The 19,067-nt window shown below is 37.6% G+C and overlaps 2 protein-coding genes across 4 annotated transcripts in view; one reads left to right on the forward strand and one right to left on the reverse strand.

Annotated features, from left to right (window-relative positions):
* LOC140734769 (RIB43A-like with coiled-coils protein 2) overlaps nt 1–11,779 on the reverse strand; it is a 28,123-nt gene extending 16,344 nt beyond the window's left edge. The window contains exons 1-6 of one of the 3 annotated variants that reach the window (XM_073059235.1): nt 11,670–11,779; nt 11,431–11,589; nt 10,660–10,741; nt 8,801–9,145; nt 7,114–7,232; nt 922–1,149 (exon numbers count right to left, since the gene is read on the reverse strand). In XM_073059235.1, the coding sequence (XP_072915336.1) occupies nt 922–1,149; nt 7,114–7,232; nt 8,801–9,145; nt 10,660–10,741; nt 11,431–11,547 (891 nt within the window). In that variant the 5' untranslated portion in view covers nt 11,548–11,589; nt 11,670–11,779. Of the gene's footprint in view, nt 1–921; nt 1,150–7,113; nt 7,233–8,800; nt 9,146–10,659; nt 10,742–11,430; nt 11,590–11,658 lie in introns of all 3 variants that reach the window. The other 2 variants (XM_073059237.1, XM_073059236.1) reach the window with 2 other exon arrangements.
* Nucleotides 11,780–11,928: 149 nt separating this feature from the next.
* Nucleotides 11,929–19,067, forward strand: part of LOC140734031 (structural maintenance of chromosomes protein 1A-like) — a 99,704-nt gene continuing 92,565 nt past the window's right edge. Inside the window, exons 1-4 of the mRNA XM_073057610.1 lie at nt 11,929–12,102; nt 16,112–16,300; nt 16,942–17,054; nt 18,818–19,021. Of these exons, the coding sequence (XP_072913711.1) occupies nt 11,994–12,102; nt 16,112–16,300; nt 16,942–17,054; nt 18,818–19,021 (615 nt within the window). The 5' untranslated portion in view covers nt 11,929–11,993. The remainder of the gene's footprint in view (nt 12,103–16,111; nt 16,301–16,941; nt 17,055–18,817; nt 19,022–19,067) is intronic.

The raw sequence follows: 19,067 nt of genomic DNA on the forward strand, positions 1-19,067 counted from the left end.
TATAATTGGAATGTAGCACTTGAAAATGTCCCTCATTAACTAATCAAGAACTTAGCTATGCTCTAAACATGTACAGGTTGAATTGTGATATTTTTGAACTCTACTGATGAAATTCTACAATTGATTAAAAGACTTTGATCTTCCTTACCATCAATCACACACAAAAGGAAACATAGCTAATAACACAGCATGGTGGAACTTGTTTTTCTTTTTCTGTGTTCATTTACTACTCTTCTCATTCTACTGCATAACTGTAAGCCATCAGAGCATTCCATGAAAAATTATTCTCATATATAACTTCTCATCATAGTCACCTACTCTAAGTTGAAAGGATATCTACTGAAAACTAGTTGAGGTATCAACCTTTTGGAAAATATCTGATTTCCCTCTATGGAAAGTTTCAATACCAATAAACTGCTTATACCAAATATTCATAAATAGCTTGATATAACAGTTGTACACTTTCTGCAATTTTTGTAAAGCTCAGAATGATTTAACAATATTACTTACTGTGCTTAGTGAATGTATAGTGACATCATTTGGTGTTTACTACTGGTGGGAATATGGACAATATATTTTAAATGTTGATTCTTCTCTATTCTCGAAGATAGATGATGACACCCAAGACTATCTGATTTGGCCTGTGACTTTGAGTTACAAAGGATAGTAAAAATAATCAGAGTTTGTTAATCCCACAAGTGACTTAATGCTGTAAAGATGTGTATCTGTCAGGCATGAAAGGCAAATTTGGCTTCATAATAAGGTATCCAGCTGCCATTCGTTATCTAGCATTATACACAAGGAATGATCAAACCACTGGAAATCTTCATTCACAGACAAGGTGAACAAAATTAAGACAGTTTACAGTTAAAGCCCAGAATTGACAATCACTAACATATCTTAATTGGCAATCACTAATACCTTTCTCTCTTGGATTTGCTGTTTCTGTTTTTGAATGATATCATCCACTTGATCTTGTGTCATTCCTTTCCAACGATCTACAATTACACGATTTGGTCCAAATGCACTTAATGCCTGTTTTGGATTTTCCGTTAGCAAATCACTGTGTAGGTGGTTTTCAATTTCAATTAAATTATCTTCTTGCACATTTTGTTCTTCCAGCTTTTGCCTTGTAGCCTTTTCAGTTGCCTAAACCACAATAAAGTAAAATTTTACATTTCTAGAACTTATTAATTTCCTCTACATGAAACATGGGAGAATCATAAAGAATGACTGGCCTCCCCACTTCACTTAGTCGATCTAGCATTAAATTTGGTTGATATTATGAAATGGACAGCATCAGATATAGCCCTGAATTAGCCTAACTTCCTTTCCACTGATGTCAACAGGAAGATAAACATGGCATATGCTATGCAGCCAATTAAACTTACCCCATTTTATACACCCCCAGCATTAATGTTACTCCTTTCAATTGCTCTCTACCACTAAAAATCTTCTTCTCTTGATGATTCTTAAGGCACATTTGGTTACTTGTGAGATTGTACTTGGAATATTGCGTGTAGGAAGGATGTCACTAAGCTGGAAAGGGTGCAGAAAAGATTCACAAGGATATTACTGGGTATGAACAGCTTGAGTTACAAGGAGAGGCAGGATTGGATGTCACTTGAAGTGGAATCTTATAGAGAAATATAAAATACATGAAGGGATTGATGAGGTAAATGGCCAGTCTTTTTCCCAGACTTAAAAACGATCCAGCAAGCAACTTTTCTCACAGATAGGGTAGTGGGTATAATGGAACAAGATGCCAGGTACTGGTTATCCATATGACCAATACCAAACATTTGAAAGTGATTTAGACAGATACATGGATAGGAAAGAGTTAGAGAGATGTGGGTCAAACACAGGTGAATGGGACTTGCTCAGTTGGCATGGACAACTTGGGTCAAAGGACCTGTTCCTATGCTGTAAAATTCTATGACTCTATGATACAACCTCAAATTAGATTGGGGGAAAAGTTGTCTTCATCAAACAACTTTTTGACTCAAAAAGAAAAGTCACTCTAGTAAGGACCTCTCCATTTCTGCACTTCTTGGATCTGCACTTCCTTGTCACTTGCCTAGACTAATTGTTAATCCTCTTATTAGACATACACTGAGAATATGGGCTCAGTTCAGAAAATATAATGGCCTTCATTGTTTCTCTCTCTCTAGTCCTATTTTACAAAATCATCTTTTCCTACCTTCTATGCAAGATGCAACATTTCGTGATTGGTACAGAAAGGGCATTAGGCACTTTGAAGAGCTTTTCATAGATAATCCTTTTGCAACCTTTCAACAACTGCCTGAAAAGTTTAACCTACCTAATACTCATTTCTTTAGATATCTTCAAATTAGACATTTCATTAACTCTTTAATATCAAACTTTCCTGAGATGCCTGAGAAAAACATTGTGGACCTGTTTCTTTATATTAATCCATTGGGTAAAGGTTTAATATCTACTATTCGTGATAAGTTAGTGATCTTGAGGCGTGTCCTCTTTGATAAAATTAGAGCTGCCTGGGAGCATGATTTAAATATTTCTTTATCTGATGTGGTTTGGGATTCAATTCTTAAGTCAGTTAACTCAACCTCTTTATGTACTCGCCACTGCCTTTTGCAGTTTAAGGTTGTACATAGGGCTCATATGTCTAAAATTAAAGTATCGCGGTTTTATCCTGACATTAGTCCCATTTGTGACAAGTGTAAAGGGGGTGGGGCTTCTCTTATTCATATGTACTAGGCTTGTCCTAGTCTAGAGAAATTCTAGAGAGAAATTTTTTAATCCCATATTCTTAATTGCCCCTTAGAACCTAACCCTCTGATTGCTCTTTTTGGTACCTTGGGTGAAGTAGACATGCATTTGAGACTGACTAAATGTCGAACATTATCTTTTGTCTCTCTTTTGGCTAGACGGTTAGTTCTTCTTAGGTGGAGAGATGTAGCCCCACCCACTCATGCTCAATGGCTTAGTGATATTATGTCCTGCTTAGACCTTGAAAAGATTCATTATTCACTTCTCAATTCAGACATAAAGTTTCATAAGGTGTGGGGACCTTTTCTTGAATACTTTCATAACTCCTCTTTAGATTAAGTTTATCCTTTCTTTGTACTTATAATCCCTTACTTTCAGCTTTTTTCTGTAAGTTTTACTGTTTTTTTATGTGAATTACATTATAGTTTTGGTAGTAGGCATTATATATATTTTTATTTATATTTACAGCTCTGTGGGGTTGAACGCTCCGATTAATTTTTCTTTTACACATTGAAATGGTTGGCCTGGAGTTTTGTAGTCGGAGGGTGGGGAGGACACTAACTTTATATGATTTTATTTTCGGTGCTTTTTCCTTGTTGTTATGAATTATATATTAGACACATTTGTTTTGCACTGTATAAATCTCCATTTTTGTTGATGGTTTCTTTGTTGCTGTATTATAGAAACTCATCAAAAATTAATTTTAAAAAAGTCACTATGATGGCACCAAATCCTGTGTGTTCAGTTTACCCCTAGAAGCACTTCTGCTACCAAATAAGGCTTTGGTTTCTTGCAATGCCTGAAGGAAAAAGTAGTCTTAAGTTATCTCAATGTACTATTACTGTTCGATTTCATCAGAAACTTGCATAATTTAGGATGCAGGTACACAGCTATTTGAATTTTTCCCTACTAGCTTTCTAGCAGGTTTCTTAAAAGTAGTATTATAAGTTTTTGAAGAAGAATTAGATTTTTAAAAATTTAGTGTGGAACCATGGGAACAGATTTTGAGATACCTCTGGCCAACAAAGTGCATCTGAACGTCTATAGTTCTCTGCAGGGCTTTAGACTTCCCTTCAAAGATAGTTTTAACTCCACCTTCTGGTGCAGTGAAAAGATAAGCAGTGCATTTTGTGTTTATTTTAGCAACTGGTTGAATTCCCAGTTATCCCACTAGCTGCCAATTTGCTTAAGAAGCAACAGTGTAGCCCCTTATAAGATTAACATCTGGCATTAAAATTTTAGAAACTATGGGAAGTAATTTTAACTTTAAATGATATAATATAACCATATGACCATATAACAATTACAGCATGGAAACAGGCCATCTCGGCCCTTCTAGTCCATGCCGAACGCTTTCTCTCACCTAGTCCCACTGGCCCGCACTCAACCCATAACCCTCCATTCCTTTCCTGTCCATATACCTATCCAATTTTACTTTTTAAATGACAATACCGAACCTGCCTCTACCACTTCTACTGGAAGCTCGTTCCACACAGCTACCACTCTCTGAGTAAAGAAATTCCCCCTCATGTTACCCTTAAACTTTTGCCCCCTAACTCTCAACTCATATCTTCTTGTTTGAATGTCCCCTACTCTCAACAGAAAAAGCCTATCCACGTCAACTCTATCTATCCCCCTCATAATTTTAAATACATCTATCAAGTACCCCCTTAACCTTCTACGCTCCAAAGAATAAAGACCAAACTTGTACAACCTTTCTCTGTAACGTAGGTGCTGAAACCCAGGTAACATTCTAGTAAATCTTCTCTGCACTCTCTCTATTTTGTTGACATCTTTCCTATAATTGTACACCAGAACTGTACACAATACTCCAAATTTGGCCCCACCAATGCCCTGTGCAATTGTAACATTACATCCCACCTCCTAATTTCAATGCTCTGATTTATAAAGGCCAGCATACCAAAAGCTTTCTTGCTGGAGTGGACTTGGGGCTGGTCCAAAACTTCAGGTCAGATTGACGCAGTGTGGCTTGAGAGCGGATAATAAACTGCTGTTTGACTGACTTAAGTGCCGAGCTAGATTAAGAGGATTAAAGTGTTGAGGATGAGGGTGAAGGTTATCGGCATTCACCTCAGCACTGAACCTGGCGCTGTGACTGTTCACTTACTTTTGGGGACTCCTCAGTTCATGTTCTGTGGATTGTTTGTTTATTTTTTTATGATTTTCTCAATTTATCCTCTTTTTTCATACATTGCCTCTATGCCTATCTTTGTGGCATGGGCTTTTTCATGAATTCTATTGTGTTTCATTGTTTTGTGGTAGCCTGTAAGAAGATGCATCTCAAGGTTCTTTTAGATATACATACTTAGATAATAAATGTACTTTGAACTTATTTTAACACCTATAAGATGCTAAGGTGGCATGATAGGGTAGATGCTGAGATGCTTCCATTAGTGGGAGAATCTTGAACGAGGGGGGACTTAGTTACAAAACAAGGAGATAATTTAAAATGGATGTGTGTAGGAATTTCTTCTTGAGTAGGGTGGTGAATTTCTGAAATTCTGTACAAAACAAGTACAGATTACTGGAGGTTTTTAAAAAGGAAGCAGATAAATCTTTGATAGATGTGGGAATTGATGGCTACTTGGAACAAACAAACAAACAAACAAACACACACAGGTCAACCAAAATTGTGTTGTGTGATAGGGCAGGCTTCGGGGACCAGGTGGCCTGTTCCTGCTCCCAGTTTCTTTTTTCTGCTGTTTTACCTTTTCTTTCAGAGTCACTCTTAAAATTAGAAAGTGATTATTCATTGAAGTGGAGCAGAAGCCAAGGTAGAAATTCAAAAGCTCATAATTTAGCCACAAAACTGAATTAATACAAACACTAAAATAATTTTTTTGAATTATTTATGTGTAAATCATCCCTAAATTGATGTAAATCCAGAGCTGCTTGCACAAATGATCACTGTGCTGCTCATGTTAGCCTGTCTGACACTTACTCAGCATCAGGTCCAGTTCATACAATGTCCACTTTCTTTCTTACTGATATAAATTGGAACTCCAAAATAGAACCTATGATATTTGTGGATCACTCAATATTACTGGAAGCATACTGAACCGATCAGTTGCAACTATTAACAGTTAAAGGTACAGTTAGCTGATAACAGTGGATATCATTGGCAGCTTTATAAGGTCTACACACACATGCTAAAACTAAGACTGTTTTCTACAGTTTTTAGTTGCTGATACACTCATTCAATGTTTCAAACCTTCTTCTTTTCAGTGATGAATCCTTCCACTGGTACAGATACAAGTGCTAAGCAAGTACAAGAAAATATTTTTATTCCCCTCTCTCTCAAAGCTACCCCATCTCCCCAAGTAGTCATCTTACCACCACCCAACCCCTACTACTTCCATAGCCATCCCTCTCCATGATAAACAGAGAAGGTCCTCTTCACCAATTTATCAGTTCCTCTCAAACCACAATCCCCACGTCTTTCTGTCCCTTAATACCGAATTAATGGATTTTCCTTGACCATTTCACTTTGGGTCTCAGATGCTGAATTTATCAAAGACATGCCCTATAAACATCATCTAATTAATATGTCTTTATTGACACCAAGCAAATTAAGTATAGTTTAATGCTTTTTTTATTCTATCTTCTGCTGATGACTTTGATTCTGTTGATATTCAACTTATTGTCCTCAAAATATTTGGCTACAAAATACAATACTGTCCTGCACTGCATCTTTAATTCATTTTGTTAGTCTTTCTTTCCACCACTTTAGAATTCTGTTCACATTCACCATTTACTGAAAATGGTGATTCCTCTTATCTCCAAACTTCTACTCTATTTTTTACATCAATAGCTATTAAAGTTATGAAACCTGAACATCCTCTACATAGCACCATCCAGAGACAGAGAAGCAGCTTCAGTGACAGGTTGCTATCGATGCAATGCTCCTCAGACAGGATGAAGAGATCAATACTCCCCAATGCCATTCGGCTTTACAATTCAACCGCCAGGAGTAAGATATGTTAAAGTGCCGGGGTTAGGACTCAATATATTTAAGTAAACTACTTAAGAACTTTTTAAAAGCTATTATTAATGCTTTTTGAGAGGGTGATTTTAGATGCATATCATATTTTTACTGAGTTAAATATTGTATGTAATTAGTTTTGCTACAATAAGTGTATGGGACATTGGAAAAAATGTTGAATTTCCCCATGGGGATGAATAAAGTATCTATCTATCTATCTTAACAATCATATTGTCTTGTGACATAATCATTCTGCCTTAAATCATAATTACCAGCATGATTACATGGGGTCATGGGAATGAAGCAAAACAAATGCACGTTGACCCTTGATCTACGATTAAAAAGACTAAATTTGAAACCTGTGCCCTATTGAAATCTTTTGTTGCTACAGTAACAGCTCTCCTAGTGTCTTCTTCCATTTGTTGCAATTCACAAACTCTTCGGTCCAAAGCTGTCCTATTCTTATCATAGAATTTATCTGGAAAAGGAGCAAGATAAATTAAATAAAAATCAAGATCAGAATCAGAATCAGGTTTAATATCACCAGCACATGTCATAAAATTTATTAACTTTGTGGTAGCGGTACAATGCAATACATGATGACAAAGAGAGGAAGAAAACTGTGAATTACAGTAAGTATTCAAATTTTTTTCTCTCTATTAAACCACTTAACTTTCAATAAATTTTGCTAAATGTTTTTAAGGACGGCATAGCATTGAATGGAAATTACACTTTTCTAATGTGATAGAAGGTGACATTACTAAGGTCGCAGTCTGAATTAGAAAATGTACCTTGCATAAATTCCTACACAGGGAATATTCAAGTTATGTTCAGTTTATCATATTAATTTTCATTCTTTGATGAGACATAAAATCAAATACATTTCTCCTTGTTCTATTTATGCAGCATGATTTTTGCTTTGTGTTACACAAGTAGGAAGGCCATACACACTGAGAAATCATTGTAGCTTTGTGATAATATCTAATCAAATAGATGAAATGAACAGAAAATGCTGCAAAGTTCATTGATGATTCTTTAAACTGTGCAGAAAACAATCAAGAATCCTAACCAACAATTCTCCAGTAATTTAAAACAAAAGCATACTTATTGCTCATCTCAGTTTTCTGTGGTTTTTTTTTGCTACATTTAATTAGAATCACAGTTGTTAAAAAAGAAAAGTAGTTCATCATATATGAACTCCCTTGATATTTCTTGAGGTAATCTGGAGAGAACTATATCAATACATGCTCTCTTTTTCCCTGTTCTTTCAAAGCTTCTCTCCTTCAGATGTCTCTGCAGAAAACCATTATTTCCTTGCCTTTGTATGAAAAGTTGAAAGTGTGTCTTGCACCATGAAATGTAAATCATTGAAAAACATTATGTGCCCAAATCAAGGATTGATGAAAGAGGCTTTATAAAGGCCTCTACTGGTCTGGACCAGAATTAAATCCAGGACCTGGTGGAAAAACAGAGGCTCTAATCCACCTGGTCATCAAACAATATATTCTTTCAATCAAATTCATTTTAAATCTGTTGAATCTATGGAAGTACTTACCGTACATTGAGTTAGGTATACTATACAATATACCCATGAAAAATCTGCACATCTTAAAAAAAAATCTCTTGGTAGGCCAAGGAAATTAATTCGCTCTATTTGGATGACTTTATAGCAAGACTTAGTCCTATCCAAATATCCTTTCTAAACCAGGAAGTAGATTTGAACAGAGGGGAGTTCATCAGTGCCTGCAATCATTTGAGAATTACCTCCGGCATACTTTTCAACAGAAACAGTATGCGACAGGGGTCCACAATTATATGGAATGAAGCAACAATGTCTAAATAAAAAAGAGAACTAAATTATTAAATAAAAACTATATGTTAATACTACAGCATACTGGAATACAGCTGGTCTCTATGTTCTCTTTCAAAGCAGAACTGAACAGATGAAAGAGACGTGATAGAAAATGTGTGAATACCTCTTGATAATTGTTACATGTAAAAATTATTAATATCACTGAGCTAAGTTTTATTTGTAATTCTACTAACCTGCAAGCTTCTGCTCTTCCAAAGCATTCTTTAGTTCTTGCTGCTGTTCAAACGACCATTCCCGAATTTGTTCTTGTTGACGCCTAATCCTTTCTTGCCGATTTAAGTCTTCACCAGTAAACATCTGAATGCTAGACACTGTACAACGAGGATCATTGACTGAAATTCGGGCTGGGACATCTTTTTTTAAAGCCTGTGGGTCATTCAGATCAAACTCACGGCGTGTTTCAGGCTTCTGATAGGCCAGACGAAATTCAGAAATAGCCTTGTTTAAGTTAATCATGTCATGTTTGTATCGATCATCAAGAAGGCACATTGTTTGGTCATGTCGGATCAAATCTTTCGCTGCAGCAAAATATAAGAAAAGTATATTTTACACAGGGAGAGGCTGACGTCACAGCACAAGTTGAGTGAACCCATTCAGTGCTTGGAAAACGCACTTCATGCTCCACATCAGCCTACCATCCTCCCCTCTGGACTCAACCAAATAAACATGGTCCTACTGCGCACTGCCATACTGGGCTGAGAGACCTCTAACAGGATTGCTAATGGGGCTGCTTGGTCACTGCCCACCACTGTCAGTGCTAACATTGCATATCCTGTGACATTCAAAAGCGAGGTTTATTTTTTGAATCATGATCTCTCATGGAACCCCTGATGACCATGGATCCATGGAAATCCAGTTGAGAAACCCTACTCTAGATTTATATACAGTTTTCAGAACTAGAATCAGATTTAATATCATTGGTATATGTTGAGAAATTCATTGACTTTGCAGCAGCAGTACAATGCATTGCAATAATAAAGAAAAAGCTGTGAATTACAGTGAATATATATAGTAAATAGTTAAGTTAAATATGTAGTGCAAAAATAGCAATAAAAATGGTAGGGAGTTAGTGTTCATGGGTACAATGTCTATTCAGAAGTCAGATGGCAGAGGAGAAGAAGCTGTTCCTGAATCATTGAATGTGTGCTTTCATCTTCTGCACCTCCTTCCTGATGGTAGCAATGAGAACAAGGTATGACCTGGGTGATGGCAGTCCTTAATGATAGATGCTGCCTTTTTAAGACCTCACAACTTGAAGATGTCCTGGATACTATGGACTGTAGTATTTAAGATGGAGCTGACTAATTTTACAACTCTCTGCAGCTTATTTCAATCCTGTATCCTGTGCAAGTAGCCCCCCGCCCCCACCAATACCAGACTGTGATACAGCCAGTTAGAATGGTCCATCTGTAGAAATTTTCAAGTGCTTTTGTAGACATACTAAATCTTTTCAAACTTTTAGCCTTCAATTTTCTTCAGAAATTCTAGTATTATTGGAATAAAATGTCAGTTGGATTGAGAAAGTGTGTATTGATGGTGAGAAAAGAAAGAGAGGATTAAACATGCCTACAGTGCACAAATTGAATAAGGACTCACTCCCAGCAGACTGTACTTCCTTTTCCACCAGACATAAATTCTGAATTGGACAGGAATGAAAAGTGATTTCCTTACCCACTTTTCATCAGCACCCACATGGAACTGAGTGCAAAGTGTGTTTGCTAAACACTGAAGATGGAAAAAGGTGTGTAATATTCTGCCAGATTCTAATAAAAGTTTTAAAGAAAATGTAAGTACTGCTTTGCAAATGTGTATATATCTGACACCATATATCCTATAATAATTGAGTTTCTAAGTTGTTTTCTGTTTTACGGTGTAACCAAAGAAAGATCAATGATTTATTATGGCCGGACCATTACAAACATTTAAATGGAAAAATGGTGGGAAAAGGCAAAACTAGTATATTAGGCACCTAATCATTTGGATTGAATCTTGAACTATTATGCTGTAATCAAGAATTTATTTTTAAACTTACCATAGGCAGCATGTTTACTAGCCTCTGTCTCTTCCTGCAGTTTCCTATCTTGGACTTGAGCATCCAATGCCCGCTGATCAATCTTGGAAAAAACATACACTTACAAATAATTGTACAACTCTCTTTCAAACTGCTATGGTATATCCCCATTCTGTATATCTGAAATAATGTTATTTGTAATGCAATCATGATTTGGTGATGTCAAAAACTGAGCAGTGTCAAAATCATTTTGTCTTATTAATAAATACTAAAAAGGTAGAACTACTTAACATTATATGATGATATACTTTATACACTTTTTCTTGGTTCTTTCTTTCAAATCACTTGATATTATTCTGTACTTTATTAGTAGTCAAGTCTGCACACTTTGAGTGTGTTTTAAATGTTTCTGCTGTAACAAAAGAATTTCCCACGAATTCAATAAAGTATTTATTATTATTATTATTATATGCAATTGTAAACCATTCTTAAATTTACACATTGGTTAAATAGTATTTACAGCACATGTTGTTGAAAACATTTTTGTATTCACGATGTGCCAATTTCAGACAATACATCAATTATTTTGAAATGATAGCAATTTTTTTAAAGTTCAAGCATTAACTGATGTTGAAAAGATTAAAATGCCTTTATGACAGCTATATAATCCTCTGCAACTTACTTATTTGTCTTGCTTTCAGAATTTTTGTAACAAAATGCATTTCATATTAACTGCTCTTTATAATCCCCTACAATAATAATTGAAAAAAATGTGTAATTTTCTACACATACCCCAATTGTCCTGACTCTGGTATTAAAAACTCTGTTTTTCCTCTGAACTTCCACATCTCTTCTTCGTGCAATTATAGCCGCCTCTTTCAGATCCACTGGACCATCCAGCTTGTGCATCTTTTTTCGGAGTTCAAGGAAGTTTCCTTTATTCGCCTAAGTCTAGTGAACAAAAAAGCAGTTTAAATGTATGTAATTCAAAAGGAAGCAATCTTTTAAAAACAAACTTACCAGTGACTTACGATTTATTAGCTGCACCCACGACAGATCAATGCACAATTACCTCTTTTCTTTCTTGGCATGCCCAAGTTTACATCGCGTGTACACGACTGAAACTGTTGCTAGGCAATCAGAGGTAGGGCGAGAGCTCTTGGATATTCTCGCGATATTCTTTCACAGCCTCGCTAGTTCTCGCGCTGCCTGCTCCCTCCCGCGTTTATTGTCGGTGTAGTTAGAGGTGTGACGCCATTTAAAGGAGCGTGGTTCAGTCGATGAGGAGAGGTGTTCCACCCTCTGATGACGTTGTACATTAAATAATAGCAGTCACGATTGAAAGCTTCGCCAGAATGGGAACCTTGAAGTTAATTGAAGTCGAAAACTTCAAATCGTGGAAAGGGCGACAGTTGATTGGGCCCTTCATGCGCTTCAACTGCATTATCGGCCCCAATGGATCAGGTAATGAGCGGTGCCCCGAGGCCGACAACATGCGTGATCACTATCCCACTACCCCTCCCTCGACATTGCCGCCGACACCTCCTCATCCCTTGATTCCCGACCTCCTCCTAAGGAGGGGTTGGGGTAGGCGGGGAAGGAATAGATCTGAGTGGGAGTCCCGGACCGGAGTACAGAATTAGAGGAACTGTAGTATTTTGAGGAGTGAGCAGACAGATATGACAATGTTTTTATGCTTTGGAATAGAAATGTTTTTACAGTAGATTGTGAAGATGCCAGTGTTGTATATCTGATTTTTCACTATTTTGCTTTCCCTATCTCTTTATTCCACTCATAATCCTTTGATCATTTTGTGTTGCATCATTGATCATTTAAATGTAAGAATCAGAGGGTTTTGTTGCAGTTCTACAGGATATCGGTGATATACTTGGAATACCGTTTAGAGTTTGCACCCCTCCCTTTAAATAAAAGAGAATGTTGGTGCATTGGAGGCCATCCAAAGGAGATTAGCCGGCTGATTGCTGGGGTGAAAAGGTTTTTCAATCAAGAAAGCTGTATGGTTGGGATCTACATTCCTTAGAATTCAGAAGCTCGAGTGGTAATCTTACTCAAAAATATAAGATCTTCAGGGAACACGCAAAATGCTGGAGAAACTCAGCAGGTCAGGCAGCATCTATGGAAAAGAGTATTCGATGTTTCTGGCTGAGACCCTTTGGCAAGACTGGAGGAAGAAATGATGAATAGAGGGGAGAGAGAAACACAAGGTGATAGTGAAACCAGGAGGTGGAGGGATGAAGTAAAGAGCTGGGAAGACATAAGGCAATGGAAGAAAGAAAAGGTGAGAGGAGCACCAGAGGGAGATGATGGGCAGGCAAAGAGATAAAGTGAGAGAGGGAAAAGGGGATGGGGAATCATGAAGGGGGGCATGACCCAAAATTTGAGAAATCAATTTTCATTCCATCAGGTCAGAAGCTACCCAGACAGAGTATAAGGTGTTGTTCTCTAACCTGAGTATGGCCATTGATTGATATGTTGTAATGGTAATGGGAAGTGGAATTAAAATGGGTGGCCACTGGGAGATCCCACTTCTTCTGGTGGACAAAGTGTAGGTGCTTGGTGAAACAGTTTCCCAATCTATGTCGGGTCTCACCAGTATAGAGGAGGCCACACTGGGAGCACCAGACACATTATATGACCCCAACAGACTCACAGGTGAAAAGTCACCTCACCTGGAAGGACTGTTTAGGGCCCTGAATGGTAGTGAGGGAGGAGTTGTAAGGGCAAGTGTAGCACTTGTTCTGCTCTGCAAAGTTAAGTGCCATGAGGGAGGTCAGTGGGGATGGACAAGGGAGTCACGTAGGGAGCGATCCCTGCAGAAAGTGGGAGGGAGGGAGAGATGTGTTTGGTGGTGGGATCCCATTGCAGATAACTTAAGTTCTGGATAATTATGTGCTGGATGCGGAGGGTGGTGGGGTGATAGGTGAGGAACACTGTCCCTGGTAGGGTGGCAGGAGGATGGTGTAAGAGCAGACGTATGTGAAATGGAAGAGATGCGGTTGAGGGCAGCGTTGATGGTGAAGGAAGGGAAGCCCCTTTCTTTGAAAAAGGACATTTCCTTCATTATGGGACGAAAAGCCTCATCCTGAGAGCAGATGTGGCAGAGGCGGAGGAATTGAGAGTGAATGGCATTTTTACGAGTAACAGGCTGGGAAGAAGTATAGTCCGGGTTGCTTTGCGAGTCCGTTAGTTTATAATAGACATCACAAGATAAACTGTCTCCAGAGTTAGAGACAATGAGATCAAGAAAAGGGTGGGAAGTGTCAGAAATGGACCAGGCAAATTTGAGAGCAGGGTGGAAGTTGGAAGTTGATGAAGTCGATGAGCTCTGCATGGGTGCTGGAAGCAGCACCAATGCAGTCGTTGATGTAGCATAGGAAAAATAGGAGATGGACACCAGTGTAGGCTTGGAGCATAGACTGTCTCACCTAGCTGACAGAAAGGCAGGCGTAGCCGGGACTCGTGAGAGTGCCCGTGGCTACACCTTTTGCTGTTCCCTCCCCCTCCTGGTGTTTCTCTTTCCCCTCCCCCACCTTTTAAATCTACTCCTCATCTTTTTTTCTCCAGTCCGGCAATGAAACATTGTACTTTTTTACATAGATGCTGCCTGCCCTGCAGAGTTACATCAGCATTTTGTTTGTGTTGCTTGGATTTCCAGCATCTGCAGATTTTCTCATTTAAGGTCCTCAGGGGACTTGATAAATACTTAATGAGAATTTTTCACTGGTGGGAGGTTCACTCCAGTCACTGAAACATGGTGTACAGAAATTTCTTCTCTAATCAGGCAGTGAATACTAAATTCTCTGCCCCTCCCTTGTATTTGAGGCTAAATTGTTGCATATATTTCAGGTGGACATATTTGAGAGAGTGAGGGGTAATGGGAACTGGCATAGAAGAGAAGTTGAAGCCAGAGTAGATGAGCCATTATCATGTTTGAAAGCACAGTGGGTCTGAGGTACCTGGTGGTCTATATTTGTTTCTGTTTTCTTGTGTATCTAATGATTATCTTCAGATTAACCAGCTTCCATTGCTGCCAATCCATCCTAGAGTACATTTCTTTTGCACCATTACCATTGATGTGCCATGGTGTCTTTTGGGTTTCTCCATTTCTCATGTTGGTTGGCATCTGTTTGTCTTGAAGGACAATGGGTAATCATCATCATCACAAACTGGGCAGAAGGTTTGGAGATTCTGAGGTGCCTAGTCATAAAGATACCCCCTCTCGGCCTCACCGGTATATTCCAAAGGAAAGCTAATGAAGCAATTTGTTTGGCACCAGCATGGCTGCAGGAGCTGCTGGGAGGATGTACAATGACATCCAAATGCCTCAGGAGCTCCGCTCTGGATTTGGTGCCTGGGTTTACTCTTGTAGTCTTCGTCTCCCGAGTCTGCCCACAAGGCAGTGGGGCTATTTACCCATAGCTGGGGATCTGGTTCACAAGTACCAGGACGTGTCTACGCACCGGTGGCCTGTGTGTACATGTGCAGGTGCTAGACCTCTTCCCCGTTCTCTGTTGTTCAGCCTGAGTCCAGAAGGAGTTGAGTTTCTGTGTGTTGCCAGCGATGAGGCACTAAATGAGGGTGGCTGTTGAAGAGGTTGTGTACTGGCAGGGAGAGACTTAGACATTCTGCTCTCCTTTTCACAAGACTGCTAGCCAGCAGTGGAAGCTGAAATTGAGAGCGACAAGCACTATTCACTACCACCCTAGTTGCATTACAACAATCATTTTGACAGTTTACATATGTTTGACAGTGAACCTAATGTCAATGATTACCAATCCTTGAGAGTATTCCTCAAAACAATAGAGAATGCTTCTCTTTACATCTGACTTTACTTTCAGATTCTTGAAAGAAATTATACAGCAAATAAAATAATGTAAAGACATGCGAGACCTCCACGATGACTACTGGTTTGAGTTCTTCACTCCCAGGTTCTCAGTTTAAAAAAAATCCCAGTCTTGCTTTTTTATGCTCATTTAAAAGGCTATTGCATCATACCTTACATTGTGTCCTTTAATGTTGGTTATGTAAATTCCATTCCAGAGAATGGATCAGAAATCAAGATCTCCTTAAGTATTCAGTGCTTGTAAACATATATAGTTGGAAAAAACAAATCAGTGCTTTCCAAACTATCCAACTATCCCTCAAAGATTTGAGCACTTGCTGGTTTTTGAGAAAAGATAATAGAATCCTGAATATAAAACAGATTAAAGTATTACTAGCTGTCTAACTCATATGGAATATTTCGAGATTGTTTTTACTAAATATTTCAAATACTATAATTCCATTGAACAATTGGTGAAATCGATTTGCTTCTCTAAATTTGATTTTAAAGTGGTGTACATATAACTCTTAAGAACAACATGTATAATGGTAAACCTAATTTTTTATGCTGTATTAATTTCCTGCAAAATGAATATTTACGAATTGATCTCACCTTTACTTTCATTGACAGGGAAGTCCAATATAATGGATGCTATCAGTTTTGTGATGGGCGAGAGAACTGCTAATCTGAGAGTGAAGCACATGAAGGACCTGATTCATGGTGCTCATATTGGACATCCTGTGTCACCTATGGCCAGAGTCACTATGCTGTATGAGATGGAAAATGGAGAGGAGCTAACATTTACCAGAGCCATTGTTGGTAAAGGAAGGGGTTGCTGTTTCTGATTAAAAGATTATCACATTATTGTTATTATATCTGTTCAGGCATCTTTTATAGTATATTTAATCTTAAACTATCAGACTTGAGAGGAAATAACAAAATATTTATAATTCAAATGATTTTTGAGAATCCATCCCCTTGAGTTACATTTTTTTCTACAATTCAGCTAAGCATTGTTAATTTATGGATTGTTTCATATACACCAAGATACAGTGAAAACCCGTCTTGCCTACTGTTTATACAGATTAAATCATTACACAGTGCATTGAGCTAGAATAAGCAAAAACAATAATAAAGTGTAAAAGCTACCAAAAAAAGTGCATTACAGGTAGCAATAAAGTGCAAGCTCATAACGAAGTATTTTGAGAGGCTTAGAGTTTTTTTTTATCATATGAGGTCCATTCAAGAGTCTGATAACAGTGAGATAGAAGCTGTCCTTGACCCTGCTGTATGTGGCAAAGAGGAGAAAAGAGAATGTCTGGGTAATGTGAGTGTTGACACTTTCAGGAAAGCTTTTTTATCCTATATTTAATTTACTTTACTCAACAGATTAATATTATGAGCAAAGTGTAGTTCTGGTAGCTAAATGGTTAATTCATTTTCTATCATTGTTTTGTCAGGTAATTCTTCAGAATTTCGATTAAATGATAAAGCTATCAGTCGAACAGAGTACTCACATGAACTTGAAAAAATTGGCATTCTACTGAAAGGTAGAAACTGCCTGGTGTTTCAGGTATTAAGGAAATTATGATTGTTTATTTTAGTTGTGTGTTTGGAATGCAAGAATAGGACTGGGCTATTTAACTTTTTCACCCTTTCTGTAATGTAATGAAATTATGGTGGATTGGTGAACTAACTCCATATACCCTTCATATTTCTAAATACCTTTCATGAAAAATATAATTTTTTGATACAGAATGATGAATTGGTTTACCATCAATTGATATTTGCAGAAGAGGTTTCCCTAGTCTCTGTTTATGGAAAGAATGGCTTTAAATTTAGTGTAATTAAATGTCCAAGTTTAGTTTTTAATTGTAGCTTTTGCTGCATAGTTTTTTTCTATCTGTAAATGATCAAATCACCCTTTCACCTTCTTAATTCTAGAGAACACAGTCCTAATTTGTACAATCTCCCCTCCCATGCCTGGGTACAAGAAGAGATTAAAGAAATTGAATTCCATCGGCATAAGGGTGACTATCCTTAATATCAAAAAGTATTTGACAGTGTAATATCCAGATGACCTGATACAATGGAAGAAAGGGAAAACTTTTCAGTGGTTGGAATCGTGCCTTGCACATAGAAAGATGATTGTGTTTGTTAAAGGTCCCAGAACATTAGTTCTGAATTTTGTCAGGTCAACGTTTTAGCCAGACCATATTCAGCTGCTTCATTAATGATCGTCCTTCAAAATGCCAAAAATGATTGGGTATGTAGCAAGTAACATACAAGATTATTACTGGAAACTGACTATCTCCGGCAAGAGAGGCTAACTACCTTTCCTTGATTTTCAATAACATTACAATTGCTGAGTCACCTTCCATCATTAAATTGGTGTGGGAGAGGGCAGGGATGCAAAGGCATGGGTGGGGTGGAGACCATTGGTCAGACCAATGGGACCCTCGTTTAACAATGTGGCTACAAGAGCAGGTGAAAAGCAGGGTATCCTATGACAAATGACTTATTTCCTTATATCATGAGGCCTTTCTATCATCTATAAGGCTCAATTTATGAACACAATGGAGTGCTATTTATTTTCCTCGAATATAGTATCAATAATTCTCAGCAAACTCAACATCCAAGTCAAAGTGGCTCACTTGATGGACATCCCATCAACCACTTTTATTTTGCTCTGGTTTACAGAAGCTGTAGTGTGTATCATAAATAAAATGCACTAAAGTTATGTTCCTGCCCAGGCAATTCCAAACTCAAACTTGTGACTATCTGTAAGAAAGGCAAAGAGCATCACAGTTGAACCATGTTGATTTGGAAATGTAACAATGAAGGATTAATTATATAAGGTCAAAAAACTTGGAGTTTCATCTGCTACAGCACTGTAAAAGTTCCTTCACCAGGAGTTCTGTGGTGGTTCAGGAATGAAGAATCATCACTGACGTCTCAAAGGCAATTAGAGATGGGCACTTAATGCTCACCTTCCAGTGATACCTGGACTTGAAGATGGATTTATATAAACTGTAGCTTTTTTTTATATTAAGAGAATCAGGAGATGCATAGTCCACATGGGAAGTGGTCATGAGGTAACACATCACTTGTGATCATGAACGGTGTAACAGGCCTTTGGTATGACCTACCATGGCTTCCATTTCAGTGTTTATTTAGTCTGATGAAATTGTTAAAGGCAAACCACATGTGTAAGATGGAATATAATTTAGCAATAAGGAATACAGCAAAATATTTAACAACACAAGTCATTAATAATTTTGTATATTCTTTAATTATCAACAAATCAGGTCTTTAAATACCAGCTTTATGTTGCAGGGAACTGTGGAGAATATTGCAATGAAGAAACCCAAAGAAAGAACACAATTGTTTGAACAAGTCAGCAACTCAGGGGAATTGTCTAATGAATATGATATGAAGAAGAAGGAAATGATAAATGCAGAAGAAGATGCTCGATTTAACTACAATAAAAAGAAAAACGCAGCTGTTGAGCGCAAGCATGCAAAATATGAGAAAGAAGAGGTAAATTGAAAGAATTTTTTTTGTTCTTAAACATTTGCAGATAAGG

The sequence above is a fragment of the Hemitrygon akajei genome, chromosome 10 (assembly GCF_048418815.1).
Source record: "Hemitrygon akajei chromosome 10, sHemAka1.3, whole genome shotgun sequence".
NCBI lineage: Eukaryota > Metazoa > Chordata > Chondrichthyes > Myliobatiformes > Dasyatidae > Hemitrygon > Hemitrygon akajei.